General features: G+C 35.4%; 1 protein-coding gene and 1 long non-coding RNA gene across 49 annotated transcripts in view; one reads left to right on the top strand and one right to left on the bottom strand.

The window, feature by feature from the left end:
- TRDN (triadin) overlaps positions 1-23,887 on the bottom strand; it is a 419,844-nt gene that overhangs the window by 76,781 nt on the left and 319,176 nt on the right. For 2 of the 48 annotated variants that reach the window (XM_055391751.1, XM_055391750.1), the window contains one exon: positions 14,677-14,882. The exons of the other annotated variants lie outside the window; for them this stretch is intronic. In XM_055391751.1, coding sequence (XP_055247726.1) covers positions 14,878-14,882 — 5 coding nt within the window. In that variant the 3' untranslated portion in view covers positions 14,677-14,877. Of the gene's footprint in view, positions 1-14,676; positions 14,883-23,887 lie in introns of those variants that run through there. 48 annotated transcript variants of the gene reach the window in all.
- Positions 16,675-23,887, top strand: part of LOC109027396 (uncharacterized) — a 28,506-nt gene continuing 21,293 nt past the window's right edge. The window contains exon 1 of the long non-coding RNA XR_002006596.3: positions 16,675-16,906. This is a non-coding gene — a long non-coding RNA (uncharacterized lncRNA). The remainder of the gene's footprint in view (positions 16,907-23,887) is intronic.

Consider the following 23,887-nt stretch of genomic DNA (forward strand, 5'->3'; position numbering starts at 1 on the left):
CTAAAATTTTTCTCTTCTTCCTGATTGTAATACTTCCTTTGTATCACTTTAGCCAATCTCTTGGGAAACATCTCTTTTGTCTTTGTTGGGCATAGAGGCCACATTAAGGCCCAGCTGAATCACGATGTCACTGTTCATCCTGTTTGTTCTCCTAGTTACTATGATCCAGTATGGGTGGGAACATAACTCTATAGTAAATATTTCAACAATTATTGCATCAGGAAATCATCTTCACAGTTGCTGCATTTTTCATCAACATTCCCAGGCTAGAGAGGTCTATCTTATAGCTTACTTGGAAAATCACTCACTACAAGTCTCACTTCCCACATCTCACCTGGTTTTTACCCCAGACCTAACTAACCATAGTGATGCTGAAATATTCAAACCCCTACTTGGTAAACAGAACTCTCCCCACTTAATGGATTATACCTGAATCCTCCTGCCACTATTACTTGGACCTGAAAAATTGTGTACCTATATCTCCAGTGCACAAATGAGTTTATCATTTGCACCCACTGTTGTGTTAATGACACAACAGCAGAAGTTTCCCTGTGATTTTTTGATTCAACTACAGTTGGCAAGTTCCCAAGGCTGCAGTAAAGTAAATGGGATTCCACTTGTAAGTTAGGAGACCATATATGGTGCATTCTTCCAGATCACAACATACAAGGGAAAAATCACTGCCTAGTCTGGAAAGGTAGGAGTACCCCCCTTCTGAAAAATAAAGATTGTCCTGCCACCCCCATTGGAACAGGGAAAAAATATAGACACAACTTGGAAGCAAAGGATAAACATCACACCCTGTAGGGCTTCTGTTTGTACCCCCTCTGGGCTCATTTTTGTTTCTGGTCATGAATGGGAAGAAGTCAAACACTGTAACCTTTAGGAACTCCCTAGGGAGTCACCTGTTGTCTTAGGAGTAGCTTTCCCCTGTACATCAAAAACTTGGAACAGAGGTGAATGTACATTGGCCAGCGTTGTCCCCCAGGAGTCACTGTCTATTATTTCATAAGACCCAAGAATACCAGAAGTAAGCTAGCAATAGGGTTGATTCTGACAGGAATCAAGGCAGTGATGGGACTAGCAGCACCTTGGGGAGGCTTTGTCTACCATAAGTCAATCCTAAGGAGCTTGACTCAAACCCTAGAAACCTTAGCCACCAACACGGGTCAGGCATTAAAGGGAATACAACTGTCCTTAGACCCTTTGGCAAACGTAGTTTTTGATAATAGACTAGTGTTGGATTATTTACCAGCTGAACACAGTGGATTCTGTAAAGTTAATAATAAAACATGCTGCACATATATTAACAACTGTGGACAAGTTGAGATTAACATTCAAAAGGTCTATGAGAAAGCTACCTGGTTACATAGATATAACCAGGGCACTGACCCCAGCTATATCTGGCCAACTATCAAAAGTGCCTTCCCAAGTCTTACCTGGTTTTTACCTCTCCTAGGAACTTGGTTGCTATCTTGTTACTAATATTGGCCCTTGCTTATTTAACCTCCTAGTAAAGTTTGTGTCTTCAACATCGGTGGTCTCCAACCTTTTTGACACCAGGGACTGGTTTCATGGAAGACAATTTTTCCACAGCCTGGGGTGGGGGGTGTGGATAGGGGTGATGGTTTCAGGATGAAACTGTTCCACCTCAGATCATCAGGCATTAGATTCTCATAAGGAGCATGCAACGTAGATCCCTTGCACACGCAGTTAACAATAGGGTTTGCACTCCTATGAGATTTAATGCTGCTGTTAATCTAACAGGAAGTGTACATAAGACAATAATGCTCACTGGCTTGCCCACCGCTCACATCCTTCTGTGCAGGCCTAACAGGCCACAGACTAATAACAGTCAATGGCCTGGGGGTTGGGAATCCCTGTTTTGGGGACCCCTGTTTTAGATTACCACGATTTTACCAAGTAAAAACAGTGCTGGCACAAGGCTTCCAACCAATTCCATCTACTGACCTGGAGAATGGAAGTGTCCTGCTTCTGGCCCCTTACAGCAGGTATCTAGAGATTTTTACTCCTCCAGTGCTAGGCAGGGCCTACTCCCATAAACTCAGCAAGAAGTAGTTACAGAAAATGAATCTCACCCTTCTGCAGTCTGCTTAAGATTAAGGAGGAGTATCTAATCTTTGAGGGGGCAGGAAATGAGGAAGGAGACAGGACTTGACTCCAGAGGCAGAGTTCAGACAGTGGACCAGATTGAGGACTAGCTAAAACAGGGCCAGGGCAAAAGCAGCTTTCAATCAGACATGCCCACCAGTGTGCCATGTCAATTAACCCTTGCCATGACAACACCCAGGAGTTACCGCCCCTTTCCATGTGACTCAGTGATGACTACTCCTCCCCTAGAAATTTCTGCATAGACTGCTCCTTAATATGCATGCAATTAACAGTGGGTATAAATATGACTACAAAATTGTCCTGAGATGCTACTCTTTGACTATGGACTAGCCCTGCTCTGCAGGAGCAGTCACAGAGCTTAACATCCCCAGAGCTGTAATGCTACCTCTTCAATAAGGCTATTTTTATGTACCTTTGGCTTACCCTTGAATTCTTTCCTGGGCAAAGCAAACAACACTTGCAGGCTAAGCTTCACTTTGGGGCTCACCTGCCCTGCATCTATAATGTATCATATATTTTAAAATTGCCAAAAGAAAATATTTTTTATATTCTTATTACAAAACAATGAAAAATTGGTGAGGTGATAGGTATCTTAATTAAGTTGATTGACTCTTTCTACAATGCATCCATAAATTAGAACATCACATCGTACCTCATATATATACACAATTATTATTTATCAATTAACATGGTAGCTCATGCCTGTAATCCCAGCGCTTTGGAAGACCGAGGCAGGTGGATCACTCGAGACCAGGAGTTTGAGACCAACCTGGCCAACATAGCGAAACCCCATCTATACTAAAAATACAAAAAATTAGCCGAGTGTAGTGGCATATGCCTATAATCCCAGCTACTCAAGAGACTGAAACACGAGAATCGCTTGAACCCAGGAGGTGGAGGTTACAGTGAAACGAGATGGCGCCACTGCATTCCAGCCTGGGTGATGGAGTAAGACTGTGTCTCAAACAGAAAAAAAAAAAAGATGAATGAATGGCAAATTAAAACTTTTAAAATTTTATTAATTTAAATCTCAAGAGTAAATTGCTTAATGGGGAAATGCGGTTCAGATAAAAATCAACCTGAAATGTTGCAGCATTATTTTCTCCTGGGTTTACTGCTCTTTAAGACATCTATTTACTCAACTCCTGATAGATTTTCTGCTGTGGGAGCATGTTTAACTTTAAGGGCGTATTAACAAATCTTGTTTTTAAGACCAGTGATTCTGATGCAGATATATCTATGCCTACCACTACTTAGAACAGAGCAGAGGTTGACTTTGCTGTAGATATACATCTTAGCCAGAAAGAACCATCCGACAGGCATTTTACCATTTAAATTGACTTGAAGATTAATATCTAAACTTTCTACCACATATATTCAATAAGAAGACCATTAGGGGGATGCAAGAAAATATCATAAGGACTTTAATGGGATGCTTCAATCAGTTTAGAAATGTTACTACATTTTACCTGAAGCCATTATGATTCGGAGACATGTTTTCTGAGATTCATGAAACTTTTAATTATCAAGATTAAAATGGAAATATAAATGTTAAATATATAAAATATAAGACTGTAAGAGAAAATGCCTTCTGAGCTGTGTATGAATTAGAGTTAACAAACGTTCTTTTTTCTTCCTTACTTATAGAGGTATTCTCATATAAAGGCAGTCTCATTTATCAAATGTGCTGTAAAAACTTACTTGAATAAAATAATATAGTTTTATGTATATAATTTTGGAAATATGTTCTTAGGGATTTCACAGATAATGATGTTTGTTAATATTATTTACACAATGCTGAACATCAGGGAAAGAAATGGTAAATGCTTTGAAAATTTCCCTTTAGTCTTTTAAAGGCCATTTGGTAAACAAGAATTGTCTCTGACAATTAGAACAAATTTCTGGAAAAAATTTTGCTTCATGTCAGGATAGATAGAAAAGTGACCTGATAGATAAGAAGTAGAAATATTATTTATGGTGTTTTTTATTTTTAAAAGCAGCAATAATGGGCAAGATAAGAGAGTGTTTGGAAAGTTCTTTAAACAAGATTATCTGTAACAGGGTCTGTGGTTGATATGACTTCTTCATCCTAGTTGGTATGCATTGGCTATATATTATGCTAAGTTTTCTAGGCACCCATTATTTTTAAAGTTTTTTTTTGAGGCTGCACTACAATAATTTCTATGAAATATTTTTAGTTGTTATTCAAGCATCTTACAGTTGACCATTCTGTTCTCACTTTTCATCTCAGACAGTTATCTCATATTTTGCCTCAAATGAGTAGTGAGAAACCCTTTGTGTTCTGCCTCTTGATGTTCAAAGGTGATTAAAGTGATGTTGAAGAGACTGTTTAGTAGCAAATTTTTGTTTGCACCATGATTGAGCATGAAAGATTAGAGGAAGTTAATAGAGAACCAATAGAGAAGTAGATATGATTAATCAGAAACACTACTTCAAAGTTTTTTTTAATGTGGATCTTTGTATAATACTGACATTATACAATGATTATTTAATTATCCAATCATTCATTCAGTAAACATTTAGTATGTGCTAAGCACTTCAGTCTCCCAAGAATTTTTTGCCAATCAGGCTTACCTATCAATTGAAACTGAATTCTTATGGATGAGTTTAATTCTGATCATAGCCACAGAAATAAGATTTGGTTGAAATGTAATGCTACGTATATTTCCTTCAAAGGCCATGCAAAGGGCATATCCATTCCAGACATCACAAATTTCTCTTGAAAATATGGAGAAGAATAGAATATCAACGGATAAATGGACCTTTTCCACTATTGAGTCACATATCTAACCTTCTGAAACAAAGTGGATATACCTCAGGAAATTCAAACTTAAATCCAAAATTGAATTCATGATATACTATTTCATCATCCACACGTTTCCTATATTAGTAAATGATACCATACTTCACCTACTCTTCCAACCAGAAGGTTAGAAGTCTTCTAAGATTCCTCTCCATACTCACACGTGTGAATAACTTCATCATAGGCTTGAAAAATATTTTTATACATAAACATTACATTAATCCATGAAATTGAAAAACAAAAAAACAAATTTGAGCTAAGAGCATTGTTTTAAAAACCAGATAATATATTGAGCATTACAAATAGTACATAAGCATGGTTAGTTAAAAGAAAGAAAAACAGGAGATTAGGACTAGGTTCTAATAATGAAAATAGCCATGTCTATTGTCCATAGAGTCCTGTTGATTCTATTTTGTAAAGATATCTCGAGTATGACCCCACTTGTTTATTTCTTCCTCCATTTCTGCCTTCATTGTAGCCTCAAATATATCATTTTTCCTTTTAGATGTCCTTTCTCTTTTTTGCTACATTTCACCATACCATGCCCATTTACTAGGACTCAGCTCACTCTTCATCTTTCTCTGGAAGCCTTTCCTGACCTCCTTCCACCAAGGGTTAGAGATAATTTGTACTCTCAACATCTTATGTAAGTCACCGTCCCTTTACATTCTAGTTGCAATAATCTGTAATCATTTACTCACTTGTCTCCCCAGATAAAGTAAGAAATTCACTAGGCAAGGGACTGCAGCTATCATCTTTGTATTCTCAGCACTTGCGCATTGTCACACATGATAAACCATAATTGTCTTTAATAAAGAAGTGACAACACCACATAAAATGGGGAATTTATTTATTGAGAAATTTACACTCCAAATACACTTCTGCTAACAATTCATCAAAATACTGCTAAAATATTGGGAAAGGAGTTGCAAAAAAGAGAATTACTCTGCAGCCCTTTACTGAAACATGCCATTAAAGGAAATACTACTTTTTCTCTCCACATAGGAGATTTTTCAAAATTATATCATGGTCATCTAGCTTTGGGATATGTGAAAACAAAACATGTATAAGTTTATATATGAGATTTATCATTAATGTTGGTTATAATTACTTCACCTAACAAACGGAGAAAATTATGCCATGTTTAGGTGTGACTATTGGATAGTTTTGGTCTGGAATAGAAAATGCATCGGAGATAATTTTCTATTGATTAGTACCCTCTGGCACAGCATGCTTTAATTGTTAAGATTTATTAAACTCTGTCATCCTAATCACCTCCCCATCATACCCTGATCCTTTAGGTGGGTCTTGGGGAAAAAATGAGACAATAAGAAATGGGCCCCTACCATGATATAAGACCTGGGAGATCCTGTTCTTGTTTGGAATGTCAGGATATTGGTTAGGCCATGGGAAGGGGGTGAAGGGTTTGTGAGAAGGAGAGCACAGTAAAATGTCTGAATCTTCATGGACATGGCTAAAGTAGTCAAGCATGGCCCTTAAAGGAACCATTATTTCTCTCAGGTTTGCTATTTGTCACATCCATATCAGCACCTGGGCTTGAGAATATTTTGTTCTGAAACCAAGGAAATGAGAATAGAAGAGATGGGTAGTTATTATGTCTTTACTTGCCCACTACACTCAAATAAATAGTCCTGTTTTTCTTTCTTAAGATGTTTTGGGTTATTGAGTGTCGAATTTGAGCAGCAAGTAAAAGAAAAGGGAAGACGTCATACAGGTGCCCACAAGAGGCTTCTGAAACACCTTCCTCTGGAATATAATTTAATTATTAAGTATCAAGCCTCTTTTAAGTATCTCACCAATGTGAAGTACTTCATGATAGACTTGAGAAAATTATTCATACATAAATTCTATTATATTAATCCACTAAATGGGAAAGTAGAAAAAAAATGAGCTAAGAGCATTGTTTTAAAAACTAGTTAATACATTGAGCATTAAAAATAGTATATAAGCATAGTTGGATGAGAGAATGAAAAAAGGAGATTGAGAATAGGTTCAAATAATGAAAAACTAATATATTTTAGAATAGCAAAGAAGATACAAACTAAGCAATATGTTCACATGGAGAAAACTTGTTTCTTTTTAAATTTCTGAACATTCTGTCAGAGGAACTTACAAATTAGCTTAGAAACAGAATCCTTTCTAATACAGTTGACTTCCTAACAGTCAAGTGTTTAAAAAGCTTCCAAGTTTTTCTTTTAATTTAGAAGAACCACAGCATCTGCTTCCTATGTGGGAAGTAATAAGGACTTCTCTAGTGAATGGCTTGTACCACTCTGAAAGATGCAGTTTAATTTTCATTACTACCACCTTCCTGAGTTAAAGTTTAGTTTGGGTTGAAATTGGGAAGGAAGTTTTTCAGTAATTTATTTTTAAAAGGAAAGAAAAGAGCATTATTTTTAAATTCCCATGAAGTACATAAGCAAGAAAATCAGTCTGAAGAAAGCTCAAAAAGTTCAAATTATGGCTTTTGGAGGAGTCTCAAATACAGCCAATTGAAGATTAACAAGACTAACTATCTGAATAGTGGTCAATAACACTGTTTACAGTATATGCATAAGTAATCTTTAGTAATTTTAATGAAGTTATCATCATTCTGTCTTTTTTCTCTTGGAAGAAAGGATGTGTATATTTCCTGAGGATCCACAGAGAATGAATTTCTCTGAGATTTTAAATCAGCTGAGAAAAATTGTGCCTGTCATAGACTGGTTCAGAAGCTATTAATGAGACTACACTTGATTGACTAAATTGGCTAAGAAATAGTTCTTCTAAGCTCCTGAAGATAAATTCAATCAGAAGAAGATTCCAGACTATAGCACTCAAGTCACATGAAATAAAAATTAATTTTAGTTTTGTAAGCTAAATGGCCAATAATAGTGTTCTATTCAGATTTTGAAAGATGTAGCAACATTTAATTCTAGAAAGTTGTCTCATGTACTTACTAGTATAATATATAACTAAAATATTAGATGTTTAGTTTGTGTCCAGAACCATTCTAAGCATTTTAAAAGAAATATCTTACCATTATGTCCATGAAGTCAGTTTCCCCTTTTAACGAATCAAGAAACAGGCTTCCAGGTCCATTTTACTACATAACTTACATATCTTATTGCACTTGATCATTCAAAGACATTAACTGGGCTCTTATTGTGTGCCAGGAACTGTTCCTAGCACAAGAAACACATGAAATGAACCTACAAAAATTTCTACTCTAAGGAATATGGAGTCTATTGTCCTGACAGCATCTACATCTATTATCTTAGCTTTACTTTAGGTTTCCAATTCAAAATAGCCCACAATTCCAAATTTTCCCCCTTTCCTCCTACCCCATTCATCTCTGTTTATATTGAGAATAGAATTGTAGTGGTATTTTTCAAGTTCTATGTTTTGTAGCAAAATAATATGGAGGATATGTTGACAAGAGGAACATACACTGCTTTAAAGGTTAAATTGAAGTAAAGGATAACTATCTGTGACACTGTAAATCTTTCTCTCACGTCCTTGAAATCAAGTTGGCCATGTGAGTAAGGTCATTGATAAGTTGAAAGAAGCCAGGTCATCTATCAACTTTGTAACCTGAACATCCAATTGATCTTTGTGAGTCCACTTCCCTGCCTGTAGCTTGGGCAAAATAATGAAACTTAATGTCAGTTTATGATTTTACATTATGAAATCAATTTATACATGTATGTGAATGAATCCTCTTAATTAATTCATTGATTGCTCCACCAATATTAGTTATTTTTAAATTTTCCAGGATCTGGCTTAGTAAGTACTCAATAAATGTCCTTGAACTAACATGGTTAAAACCATTAGAACTTTCTCAATTTATTGTAAGTTTTCTTGTAATAAACCAACCTCCCAGTACATATATATATGTATGTATATATATATATATATATATATATATACATATATATATTTGTGTGTGTGTGCGTGTGTGTATATGTATATGAATGAAAATATCTGGTGGTTATTCAATAAACCATTTTGTCAGTGATATAAATACTGATTCAACTGCCAACTCATAAATGAAAAATTCATATGGGGGTCTGCGTGCATATTTATGTAGTATTTCTTATCAGTCATCACAGATATTAACTGTTTAATGATCTTTGCATTGATACATTTCTTGAGTGTTTAGGTTATTCACCTATACATCCTCAAAGGCTAGCAAAGCCTAATGCATGATAAAAATTCGATTTTACATATAATATGTATATATATAATTCTACATATTATATTTTATATATATATATGTTTCTCTTGCAGGATCACTATGGTAACTTTTAAATAGATATTATATTTATTCTACTGATGACAGATATAAACTAAATAGAGTAATCAATTAGAAGTTTCTTAAGTGATATGAGCCAAAGAGACTCTGGTGACTGATGAGTACCAGTGCATACTGTTTTTCTTTGAGTAAGTCATTCACCCATTATGTAAAATTTTTAGCCAACTGGTAAAATATAAAGGCAGTTTACCATTGATATACATGTTCTTCTAGCTAAATATGGGTTTATTTATGTCTTTTAAGCTCAAATAAACACACAGGTAAGCCATTGATCCTTTGCATATTCAGTGTCAGAATAAAGGGACAGTTGTCTTCTTTAGTCATTTTTAGGATGACCAAAGTCCAGAAATCACCTATCAAGTCAGTGGGTGGATGATGCCAACCAGTGCTCAGGAATGGCGAAGACCTCACTGTTAGTTAGCAAGCATTGATACAGTAACTTGGTGCATAGTCATTCAACAGATAGGGATAATGGAATAAGTGAATAAAACACTGAAAAGTCAACAAAAATAGGACCAAACACATCCATTTTGAATTAGCCAAGTTAGTGGCAAGAGAGAAACTTGATGTTTTTCTTTCTGGAGATAAGGGCAGTACTGAATGTCTATAAATTTTTGAACAAGGCATCTCAAATTTTAATGTGCATATAAATGACTGAGGACTCTTGTTAAAATGCAAGTTCTTATTCATCAGTTCTTGATGGGCCCTAAGATTCTATACTTCTAACAAGCAGCTAGGTGATGCTGATGTTGTTCTTTGGACCACACTTTAAATAGTAACTGTATAGATTATAACCTTTTATATTTTTCACTTACTTTATTGATATATTTAATATGTTTATAGTTTTTTTAGGCATTTTCATTATGTCACATTTAGATATGCATTACATTGCTAAATTTTTACAATAAATTTGATAGATTGGCTTGGAATATACTGTCAGTAATTCCATTTTAAAGAAGCTGAGACTTAGAAGTTAAATCATGATGTCAAATCACTTAGAAGTTAAATGATGATGTAAACCACTCCATATCAATTGTCCCAGAGCTCCTTCCTCTACATCTTTCTGTCTTCATTGGTCTTTTACACACAGAAAACTGCCTGTGCATGTGGTATATATCATAAAGTCAAGAAACATGTCAAAAACAGATTTTTAAAAAATTATTAACCAGTGATTTCCTTTCCATAAAGATAATGTTGTTGGACCTACTGTGGCTATAGTGGCTTTTGAAATATTTTTTTCTGCCTTAGATATTAAAGACATAACTCACAAAACAAATAATATAGGAGCTAAGACACAAGGTTAGAATAAATCTATGCAACAAACGACATGAATACCACAGGATACATTAGAAGAAAACGTGCAAACAGACCAAGGATAAAGACATGTTTACCGCTAGAAAGTCATGGGCAGGTGGGATAGTTTGTTGATGAGATTCGAGGTTAGATGAATAAATAGGATGTTTTTAGTGAGGGACTGAGTGAAAGGGGAAGATTCAAAAGACATTGAGAAGAGAAAAATTCACAGAACTGGTAATGGTTTTTAAATGTCTGTGTGGGCTTCTGGTGATGGTTGTGGTGGATTAGACAAGTAGAAACTATGGAAATAAATATGTTGAGGGCAGTATAATATAATGACAATGAATGACAGTAACCTAGCACTGTTCCTTACAGATGTCCATGTTGTAAAGATAAGTAGCATAGGCTTGTGGTAGATCTTTAAAGAGAAAATGTAAACAAGATAATAAGTTAATGATTTTGTATATTTATTCAGGGAAGAGATAATAAGAATCAGAAAAAAACAGGTTTTACCCAGAAGAATTAAAAAAATGGAGAGAATAAATTTGGGAGACACATAACTTCGTGCCTACTTGGATGCTGGGTTCTGAAACAGAAAGAAGAGTTGTAAATGACTCAGAAGTTTAAGCCCATGTAACTGAATGGCAAGTCATGACTTCCATGAGATAAGGAGCAAAAGAAAAAAGGACAATGGAAGAGATGTTGAGTTCAATTTTAAGGAAAATGTTTTGCAGACAGAATAACCATATAAAGAAGAAGTTGATTAGCAGTTAGAAATGCAGTTACAGAACTGTGAAAATTTTGTATATGAATATTAATTTAATTTTATTTTATTTTATTTCTTTTTTTTTTTTTTTTTTTTGATACGGAGTCTTGCTCTGTTGCCAGACTGGAGTGCAGTGGCGCCATCTCAGCTCACTGCAACCTCTGCCTCCTTTGTTCAAGGGATTCCCCTGCCTCCCAAATAGCTGGGACTACAGGCATGCTCCATCACGCCCGGCTAATTTTTTTGTATTTTAGTAGAGACTCAGTTTCACCATGTTGGCCAGGATGGTCTGGATCTCCTGACCTCATGATCCGCCAGCCTCGGCCTCCCAAAGTGCTGGGATTAAAGGCGTGAGCCACCGTGCCCAGCTTAATTTTCTTAATATAAAAGTAAGATAAATGATTGCATATTACTTATGCAAGTTTTTTTATAAACATGTTTTTTCTCTTGTGTTAAGTTATTTAGTTTATTTGAAGATTGTCTGACAAAAAACTGTGTTTTTGGTGCACAGCATTAAACACAGGTTTCTGATAATTTTAAATCAATGGACCAAATAAAATTGTACATAAAGAAACTGATGGATCCATGAAACTGCTAATAGAGATCAAGCTGAAAATAAGCTGATTATATAACATTAAATAACTGGTAAAGATAATGTTTTTATGATTGTTATTTAAAATATTATTGGTCCTTTACTTAAATGCTTTGTTTTCCAGATTTCAAAAAAAGTCTTTCTTAAGCAATTTGGTAAAATATAGTTATGTAAACAAAGATAAAAACATTTTTCTTCTTATTTAATTTCTCCAAAAATTTAAAAACTATTTGCAAATATTTTTATGGCAATATGGTTATTTACAAAAGTCCAATAAAATCTGCTCTCTCTTTACAGCAAAATACAATTGAAAACATTGCTTATACTACCAAGGTGCCAAGGCTTCAATTAAAATGTCACATTTTACAATATGTACAAAATTTCTGACTTCAAGAGTTCCCATTCTTACAATAAGTAAATAAAAACTGTCATTTCCTGGAAGGCCCAGGAACCTTAAGACAGTAAGCAAACTCTAAAGTCTGCCTTGGTTTGGCTTCCTAGCTTCAAGAGTTTTTTAAATCCAGGGTTTCTATATGATCAATTAAAAACATGTTTACAAAGAAAAGCTATAATACACCTGTTGTTAGATTGTAACTCTATATATCATTTTTGAGTTATTGTTATCTATCTATAGGCTAGACTAGGTCTTAAATTGTTCTAGGTTCCTCCAATTCAACTTTGTTCCATAAAAGTGGTAAAATGAGAACTGCTCTGTCCTTAAAGCCCTATAAGGTAACGCTAGGCAAGTTCTAAAGAACAATTCTCATGTCTGGTATATGAAACACAGAAAGTTCACAAAACCGCCTGATGCCATGACCAAAGACATTCAAACTACAAACTAGGACAAAAAGTTGCTGTTTTCCACATGAAACAACTTTCCTTGAGATGTTGGAACAAGATTCCGTATTATTATGAGACTCTTACACCCCTCGAGGCTGCCTTTTTCATTTGACTGGATAATGGCATAATTAAAATTTCAGTCGGTAGCTTCTGTTGGTAACTTGACATATCTTGACCTAAGAAATCCCTTTTATCTGTATTGTGAGCAGCTCTGACAATATCCCTATCACAAGTTTTTGTTCAAATTGTACTGGTAATCCTTTTGGTAAAGCTGGTATTCTCTGCTTCAATTCAACCCAGTCATAAACTACTACTCAGTGGGTATAACAAGTCTCAGCAGAATATGTCTGGACTTTTAGATATGTTTTGTTGGTTACCTTCAGAATTAGGTTTAAGCTTTCAAACTATTTATTCAAACTGGATTTATTATATGTTTACTGACTGTTTTTTGTATAATTTTTAAGCTTTGTTTCTATTGCCTGCCTAATCTTTGTAAAGCCAACTCTTCCAACAGGATAATATTAGTTCAATACCTCAAGATGATTGCTGATGTCTGCCTAGGGACAGATAAAATGGAATTTGATGCTGGGATCCAGCCAAATCTGCCCTGAGAACATTTTTCTTTCTGGCCTATTTGTTACTTAAATGTGGCCTAAGTCTCTGATGACCCCAAACATTTCCCCAGACATGGGACAGAGACAACTAGGACAGGTTCATCTTGGCATGAAGGGATAATTAAGCCTAACTGTAAAATGATTGATTAGTGACGCTTTCAGATAAGGATGTTGATCAAAAGGGGGGAAATGTGAAAGCTGATAATCTAAATTGGGTCTTTCTTGTCATACTCAACTAAAACAAAGTCTAGAAAAGCCAGGGGGAGGGCCGGGCGCGGTGGCTCACGCCTGTAATCCCAGCACTTTGGGAGGCCGAGGCGGGCGGATCACAAGGTCAGGAGATCGAGACCATCCTGGCTAACACGGTGAAACCCCGTCTCTACTAAAAATACTAAAAATTAGCCAGGCGTGGTGGCGGGCGCCTGTAGTCCCAGCTACTCGGGAGGCTGAGGCAGGAGAATGGCGTGAACCCAGGAGGCGGAGCTTGCAGTGAGCCGAGATCGCGCCACTGCACTCCAGCCTGGGCGACAGAGCGAGACTCCGTCTCAAAAAAAAAAAAAAAAAAAAAAAAAAAAGAAAAGCCAGGGGGAGAAAACACTCAGGGCACAAAACAGGGCTCCAAGAATGTAATTCTCTGCACATACTTGACTGCTGGAATTGCTTGTTGTAACCTGAAACCAGTTTTATCTATAGCTTCTGAGATAACTTGCTGCAACTCTAGGACTAATTTTGTCCACCTTTGTCACTCACCAATGGGAGCTGGCTAAACTTTCTCGAAAAACAATACATAAAATTTATCCTTTCTTAATAAATCCTCTAATCTTGTCTTTGTTCTTTAGACATAATCAAAGACCACCCAGTCTGCAGGTATGCCATGAATTGCTATTCTTTCTTCCCAAATAAAACATGAAATTTAGAAATTTGTCTTTATATCTTTATTTTTACTTCAAATGCATGTCATGTTTGCCACCATTTTTATAAAGGGGTAAAGAAAGAAAAGAAATTTAGTGTCCAACAATATGCTATGCTAAAAATAAATAATTGTTATACTGTTGCTCCAGTATTTAAAAGCATAGTCATTTTTTGTTGTTTTAATTTTAACCGTTGGGGGTTAAATGATTTAGCTTTGCTAAAGAGAGGATTTTTTCTTTTTCTGAGAAATAAGAGGTGGAAAACATTGTCTAATATTGCTGAGGGGTCATAATAAGCAAGAAAACCATCCTCCGGATTTGGCAACAAATGTTATTGGTCACCTTTATAGGAGAGGATTTAGAAGAAAAGATTACCAAGCAGTACTTCTTCATAAATACTCAGCTTTAATTTAATTTATCTTTTCATTATTCCCACAAAACTCTGGGGAAATTTTTTCTTCCTCTTAATTAAAAAAATTTCCTCCATCTAGAGTATGTATTCCAACACTTCTTATATCTGGGACAGTTCTTTCTTAATTAATATCTCTCTGTGCTGGTTCCTTGCTCCTCCTCTTCATGGAATACTTCACCCTATCATAAACATGAAGACAGTAAAAATATTTCTTTGATTCTACATACAAGAATATCACTTTTGGCCTCCCTTTGACAACAAACTCCTCACAAAAGTAGTTTGTGCATTTTCTTCACTTATGATTGATGCATTTTTTAAATTCCTATAAACTAATTTCTGTTTCCACCACTCTACTGAAAATGCTCTCCAAACATTCACAGGATGACAGGGTTTTTGGTAATATGTATTGGCTTTGTCTCACTCATCTTACCCCCATGACCTTTCTGAGACATTGATACTGACTCCTGACATTCCCACTTTTTCCTGAAAGTGTTTCCACTTTGGGAGGCTGGCACACTGTAGTCCCTGATCTTTCTGGTAACACTTTTTTTCTCTTCACTAGTTATTTTGCTTTTCCAAGAAGTTGTTCTCAGTTCTTTTCTTTTTTCTTATGCTCATTTTTAAAAAATAATTTCAACTTTTATTTTAGATTTAAAGGGTACATGTGCAGGGTTGTTACCTGGGTATATCGTGTGATACTGTGGTTTGGGGTACAAATGATCCCATCAGCAAGGTAGTAAGCATATCACCCAATAGTTAGTTTCTCAACCCTTTGTCCCCTCTCTTTCTCCCATCTCTAGTAGTCCTAAGTGTCTATTTTTGCCATCTTTATGTCCATGAGTATCTAATGTTTAGCTCCCAGTTATAACTGAGAACTTGCAGTATTTGCTTTTCTGTTCCTGCACTGATTCACTTAGGATAACGACTTCCAGCTGCATCAATTTTGCTTCAAAGGACATGATTTTATTCTTTTTATGGCTGCATAGTATTCCATCATGTAGTTGTACCATCTTTTCTTTATCCAATCCACCATGGATGGGCACCTAGCTTGATTCCATGTCTTTGTTATTGTGAGTAGTGCTGTGATGAACATATGAGTGCACGTGTGTGTTTTTTTTTTTTTGGTAGAAAGCTTTTGCATAAATACCCAGTAATTGGATTGCTGGATTGAATGGTAGTTCTGTTTCAAGTTCTTTGAGAAATTTCTAAACTAGTTTCCACAGTGTCTGAGCTAATTTACATTCCCATCAACAATATATAAGTATTCCTTTTTATCAAGTTTGAAGAACTCTCTTTCCTTTGTCTTCTACTCTGGACCTCTCATCTCATAAATACAAAACCCAGCCTGAGGATTCAAAGTGAATGTTCCCAAATTACAAGTGTCTATAGAAAATCTCTACGTAGAGTCTCCACAAGCACTCACCCCACTTGAATTCCCTTTGCAACTTCTAGTTAATCACCTTCATCTTCCCATGCTTCAGACCTTGTAGTTATACAGAACTAATGTCATCAACACCTATTATTTTCATATGAAACAGTTTGATGATTACAAAAGCCTTTATAACACAGTACAGAGAGAATGATAGTCTGTTTAAAGCATAAGTACTCACAGGCCTGAAGGAATATGTAACAAAATGTTATTAGTAGTTTTCAATAGGTTTCAAAGCTGAGTGATTTTTTAAAACTTAAAAAATCATTTACTGAACATTAGTCATGGCTCTAAATAATTTTGAAAGTAATCAATGTTAATTTAATGTAAATATTCCAAGGTCATTACTTTCTCTTTATGCCACCTTTATGTTGCTCCTACTTTTATTTTATAATACCTAGATTGTTATAAAAGATTTTGGTTCAAACTCCTGATTCTAATATATTTCTATAGAATTTCACTCTACATGCCATTATGACTAACAATTCCACCTTCTTCTCGATTATGGCCTCAAGAATCCAAATTTCACTTTAGTCTTCTAAGCCCCCATTCCTGGATTTAAACAGCCATCTTCTTATGGCTGTATCCTACTACTGCAACTTTGCCATCTTCTGCTAGCCATGTGACTCCTGGAATGTCCTTAGTCCTCTCCTCACCTCTCCCACCACTGTTGTGCTCATTCCTGTCTCTAGGCTAGCTCCTAAATATAGCTACCATACTGAAACTGGACCAAGTAGAAAGCATCATTTCTGTTTCATGTAACAAATATGCTAGGTGAGTATGATGAGCTTCACTCAATAGATAAGAAAATTAATGTTCAGAAACATTAAGTAATTTAAGTAAAGTTACACCCCTGAACAAGGGGCAAAGGGAGTAAAATTCATGTATCGCTAGTGTAAAGCCAACAATGGTTCCATCATACTTTATAGTAATTTCCTTGTCTCAGCTGCTCTTACACAGTTGACTCTTGAACAACACAGGTTTGAAATGGTCAGGTTCACCTATACATAGTTTTTTTTCAATAAATACATTGAAAATTTTGGGGAGGTTTGCAACAATTTGAAAAAACACACATGAACTGTGTTGTGTAAAAATATAAAAAAAAAACAGGTATATCATAACTGCATAAAATATATGTAGGTACTAGTCTGTTTTATCATTTGTTACCATAAAATATACAAATATATAAATCGATTATAAAAAGATAAAATTTGTCTAAACTTCCACTATAAACACTTCCAGATCATACAAGGTGCCATGCACAGTCAAGAGAAAGGTAAACAAATGTAAAGACGCAATATTAAAGGATAACTGCATAAAATTAACTATAGTACATACTGTACTACTGTAGTGATTTTGTAGCCTCTCTTGCTACTATTGTGATGAACTGAAGTTTTGTGTGTAGCTGTTTAAAATGCTGTGTGACATTAATCTCTGCATGAGCAGTTCGTCTGTCCAGTAAATTGCATATTTCAGTAAAAGGTGATTTTTTTGTAGTTCTTATTTATCATTTTTAGTGCAATACCATAAACCTTGATTAAAATGATGGGACCAATATGAAGTGCCACTAGTGATGCTGAGAATGCTCCAAAGAAGCATAAAAAAGTCATAACATTACTGGAAAAATTTGAATTCCTTGATAGGTACTATAGATTGAGGTCTGCAGCTGTGGTTGTCCACCATTTCAAGATATATAAATCCAGCATAAGGATAATTATTCAAAAAGAAAAGGAAATTTGTGAAATCTTCATTGCAGCTACACCAGCAGGAGTGAAAACCTTGTACTTATTGCAAAACACTTTTTTATCTCATTTTGATAATGTAGCTTTTATGTGGGTGCAGGATTGCTATAACAAAGTTGTTCCTATAGACTCTATCATAATTGAAGAAAAAATTAAGTCATTATATGACAACTTAAAGAAAAAGAAAGGTGAAGGATGTAAAGCTGGAGAATTTAATACCAGAAACGGATGGTTGGATAATTTTAGAAAGAGATTTGGCTTTTTTTAAAATGTCACAACAATAGGAGAAGAAGGTTCAGCCAACCAAGAGAAGGCAGCAGAAAAGTTCTCAGACACCATTAAGAAAATCATTGAGAAGAAAGGATTTCTGCCTGAACAGGTTTTTAATGCAAAGGAAAGTGACCCATTTTGGAAAAAAATAATACTACAAAGGACATTCATTAGTAAGAAAGAGAATTGAGCCCCAGAATTTAAAGCAGGAAGGGACAAGTTAACTCTACTGTTCTGTGCAAATGCAATTGGGTTTATGACCAGGACTGACTTTATCTAGAAATATGCTAACCCCCAAGGACTGAAGGGAAAGCATAAACACGAGCTTCAAATCTTTTGATTGTACAAGAAGACCTGGACAATGAGAACCTGTATTAGTCTGCTTCATACTGCTAAAATAAATACCCAAGACTGGGTAATTGTATAAAGAAAAGAGGCTTAATTGACTCAGTTCGCATGGCTGGGGAGACCTCAGGAAACTTACAATCATGGCAGAAAGGGAAGCAGAAACACTTTACGTGGCAGCAGACAAGAGAGAGCAAGTGTGAAAAAAGAACTGCCAGACACTTATAAAACCATCAGATCCCATGAGAACTTACTATCATGAGAATAGCATGGGGGAAATCGCCCTCATGATCCAATCACCTCCATCCCAGTCCGTCCCTCAACACATGAGGATTATGGGGATTACAATTTGAGATGAGATTTGGCTGGGGATACAGAGCCAAGACATATCAGAAACATTTTTGTGGAGTGGCTCCATCAATGCTTTGTCCCTGCAGTCAGGAAGTACCTCGCCAGTAAACGGCTGACTTTTAACATTCTCTTAATAATTGAATAATGCCATTGGCCACCCACAACTCTCTTGAGTTCTACACCTAAGGTGTTGAAGTGGTCTACTTGCCCCCAAACAAAATGTCTCTAATTTAGTCTCTAGATCAGTAGGCCATAAGAACTTTTAAGGGTCGTTAAACATGGTTCTTTATGGAAAGGATTGTCTGCTATAGAAGAGACTTTTGACAGAGAGAACATCATGAAAGTCTGGAAGAACTGTATTATTGAAGATGTCATCTTTGTTAGAGGAAAAAGCCATGAAAGCCATCAAGCTTGAATCAGAATGTTTCTGTTGGAGGAAACTATATTTAGATGTTGTGCATGACTTCACAGGATGTATGACAGAGTCAATCAAAAAAATCATGAAATAGACAGTAGATATGGCAAAAAATGTGGGAGGTGAAGGATTTCAACATTCAGGTCTTGGAGAAATTACAGCACTAATACACACCATGCCAGAGGAATTAATAGAAGATAATTTAATGAAGATGAGTACTTCTGAATGAGTACCAGACAAAGAGGTAGCAGATTTGGAAGAAGTAGTACCAGAAACACATTGGCATTAGAGAATCTGACAGAGGGGTTCCAGTTACTCAAGACTGCTTTAACTTATTTTACAACATGGACCCTTACATGAAGCATCGCTTCAGTAAAGTAAATGCTGGAAGAAGGATTGACACTATCTAGAAACATTTTTGGAGAAATGAAAAACCAAAAAAGTTAGACAGAAATTACCATGCATTCTGTAAAGTTATGCTTCTGACCCATTTGCATTTATTCCGCCTCTTCGACTTCTGCCACTCCTGAGAGAGCAAGAGCAACCCGTCCTTTTCCTCCTCCTCCTCAGCCTACTCAACATGAAGACATAGATGAAGACCTTTATGATGATACACTTCCACTTGATGAATAGTAAATATATTTTATCTTATGATATTTTAAATAATATTTTCTCTTCTCTAGTTCACTTTGTTGTAGGAATACAGCATATAATACATAAAACATACCAAATAGTTGTGCATCCAGTTTATATTACCAGGAAGGCTTATAGTTAACAGGAGGCTATTAGTAGTTAAGTTTTGGATAAGTCAAAAGTTACATCTGGATTTTCAACTGTATGGGGGCTAATGCACCTAACTACCACATTGTTCAAGAGTCAACTGTATATTCCTGAATTTCTAGCTTAAATATATTATCTCCATTAACTTTTCACTTACTGCTACTTAGGAGTGGCTATAGGAATGGCTCCTCTCTCTAACTTCCTAGGGAACCCTTCACTAATATCATTTCCTTGTAGCCATCTTTCAATAGCTCATGTCTATGTCCCTGATTACACTCTTTGAGAATGGAAATAATATCTTACCACTTGTTTGTAAATTTTATATCACTAAGCACAACTCTGGACATATGGTAGTGACATTAGCATAATATATGTTTTCAATAAGTTGTTGATTGATCATATTTTATAATAAAAAATGCCTTAATGCTGATTTATCTTTCATAATAGGAAATTAAAAGCAAATATCATATAAAAATAGACATATTCTTTCCTCCACTTGGTCTATTCTGCTATTAATACTTGTGATTGCATTTTTAGATTCTTGTATTGTGTTTTTCAGCTCTATCAGGTCACTTATGTTATTCTCTATACTAGCTATTTTGTCTGTCAGCTCCTACAATGTTTTACCATAATTTTTAGCTTCCTTGCATTGCATTAGAATGTGCTCCTTTAGCTTAGTGAAGATCAATTTTATCCACATTCTGAAGTCTACTTCTGTCATTTCAGCCATCTCAGACTCTGCTCAGTTCTGATCACTTGCTGGAGAGGTGATAATAGTCATTTTAAGGGAAGATGGTACTCTGACTTTTTGAGTTTTCAGCGTTCTTGCACTGATTCTTTCTCATCTTTGTGGGCTTATTTACCTTCAATCTTTGAGGTTGCTGCCCTTTGAATGGAGATTTTTGTTTGTTTGCTTGTTTTTGTTTTTCTTTTAAAAGTCTGGCCTCCTTTCCATAGGGCTTCTGTAGTTTGCTGGGTGTCCACTCCAATCCCTAGTCACCTCAAATTTTCCGGTACCTGGAGGTATCACCAGTGAAGACCACAAAACGGCAAAGATGGCAGCCCTTCCTCTGGGAGCTGTGCCCCAGAGTACAAGGACAGAGACACAGACCAATAGAACAGATTAGAGAACCCAGAAATAAGACTCCACACCTACAACTATCTGATCTTTGACAAAACTGACAGGATTCCCTATTCAATAAATGGTGCTGGGATAACTGGCTAGCCATACGCAGAAAATTGAAACTGGACCCCTTCTTTAGACCATATACAAAAATTATCTCAAGATGGATTAAATACTTAAATGTAAAACTTAAAACTAGAAAAAGCCTGGAAGACAACAGAGGCAATACCATTCAGGACATAGGCACTGGCAAAGATTTCATGATGAGGATGCCAAAAGCAATTGCAACAAAAGCAAAAATTGACAAATGGGATCTAAATAAACCAACGAGCTTCTGCACAGCAAAAGAAACTATCAACAGAGTAAACAGACAACCTACAGAATGGAAGAAAATTTTTGCAAACTATGTGTCTGACGCAAGTCTCACATCCAGCATCTATAAGGAACTTAAACAAATTTACAAGAAACAAATAAACAACCTTATTAAAAAGTGGGCAAAGGACATGAACAGACACTTTTCAATAGAAGACATACATGCAGCCAATAAGCATATGAAAAAAAGGCTTAATATCACTGATTATTAGAGAAATGCAAATCAAAACCCCAATGAGACCATCTCATACCAGCCAGAATAGCTATTATTAAAGTCTAAAAGTAACAGATGCCAATGAGGTTGTGGAGAAAAAGGAACACATATACAACGTTGGTGGGACTGTAAATTAGTTTGACCATTGTGGAAAACAGTGTGGCGATTCATCAAAGACCAGTGTGGCATACCATTTAACACAACAATCTCATCACTAGGTATATACCCAGAGGAATATAAATCCTTCTGTTACAAAGACACATGCACACATATGTTCATTGCAGCACTATCCACAATAGCAAAGACATAGAATCAAGCCAAATGCCCATCAATGATAGACTGGATAAATAAAATGTGGTACATATATACCATGGAATACTATGCAGTCATGAAAAAGAACAAGATCATGTCCTTTGCAGTGACACAGATGGAACAAGGGCCATTATCCTTAGGAAAGTAATGCAGGGACAGAAAACCAAATACCACATGTTCTCACTTGTAAGTGGGAGCTAAATCATGGGAACATATGAACACATAAAGAAGAATAACACACACTGAGGCCAGTTGGAGGGTGGAGGGTGGGAGGAGGGAGATGATCAGAAAAAATAACTAATGGATATTAGGCTTAATATCTGGGTGATGAAATAATTGGTACAACAAACCCCATGACACATCTTTGCCCATGTAACAAACCTGCACATCCTGCACATGTACACCTGAACTTAAAATAAAATTTAAGTAACAATAATAAAATAGACATAAATACTTAATGTATACTAATAATAGGAAATTGTTAGTGCATGTTACTTTTTCTATTATATATCATCAGTAAAATAAAGCATAAAATACAACGCTATGCAAACAGGAAAGGACAACATAATGCACCTTTTATCTGATTAGTGAGTTTTCACTACTCCAGTAAAAATGCTAACAATAATAAAGCAATTTTTTGTACGCAGTTTTTCCTTTTCTGAAGATACATCTGAAGTTCATTTGTAACTTTTGATGTAAACACTCAATACACCATTTTATCTCTACTATTTTTTTTTCTGCAGTTTAAAATTGTTCAGCTTTTCATTGATCTTCCAAAGAATGCATGTTTTAAAATTATATAAAATTACTTTAAATGGGAATGCTCATTCACTAAAAATAAGAAAATAATTTATTTTGATCTGATGGCAATGCTCTTAAGAGAAATGACTTTAATAATTTAATATTTAACATATACATAGAAGGGTGATTTATAATAACTGCTTAAATATAGATAAAATTTGTGCAAATGAATATATGCAAAAATTTTTAGACCCAACAGCATGAATGTCTGCTTTTTTGTAGTATCACTTTCACTCTACAGAGAGATATAGATATAGATATAACTTTCTTTTGGATAGATATAAACATATAAATCTCCTTATAAAGATACAAAATACTTGAATTAGGATAAGCCATAGAAAGACTATAATTGAAATTTTCCTTAGGATTTAGTGTCTTCCTTTTCTACATTTTCCCATATTCTATGATATTCATCCACTCAACCTTCATCAGTAGCCTTGAGTGCCCAGCTAATCTCTTGACTTCTTCCCTTGCAAAACCTGTTTTTAGAAAGTCTATTTTAAAAGTATTTCAGCTTTCAAATTAATGGCCAATAGGTCAATGGATTACTTCTCCATAAAATATTTGCACATTTAATTGTGGGAAAGAAAAGTGTTTAATCTGTTAGGTTGAACCATGTGGGACTCCTTTTTTGGAGATCAAAATGGTTGAAAGTAGGTAAATACAGGTTCATAAAACTCAATCCATGATAATAATAAATTTAGGCATTTGCCACACTCTGTATGGAGCCTCTGACATCTAAGGTGCCCTTTTAGCATTTCATAAACAGTGTTCAATTGTCCAGTAAATAAACAAAGAGCAGCGTATGTGCTAATGGTTCTAGTGCTTTGATAAACTTACCCAAAATCTGCTACCAGAAAGCAAGGAATTTTTGTTAACTTTAGCATACATTTAGTTTTATTGCTTATTACTTGTAAAATATATGGCACATAGCATCAGTATTTTTTTAATGTTTTAGATGTCTAAATATTTTATCCAGCCATGATTGTAAAACTGTAAAACTAGCTTTCTTCCAACCAAACAGAACATC

This window comes from Gorilla gorilla, chromosome 5, assembly GCF_029281585.2.
Source record: "Gorilla gorilla gorilla isolate KB3781 chromosome 5, NHGRI_mGorGor1-v2.1_pri, whole genome shotgun sequence".
Classification (NCBI taxonomy): Eukaryota; Metazoa; Chordata; class Mammalia; order Primates; family Hominidae; genus Gorilla; species Gorilla gorilla.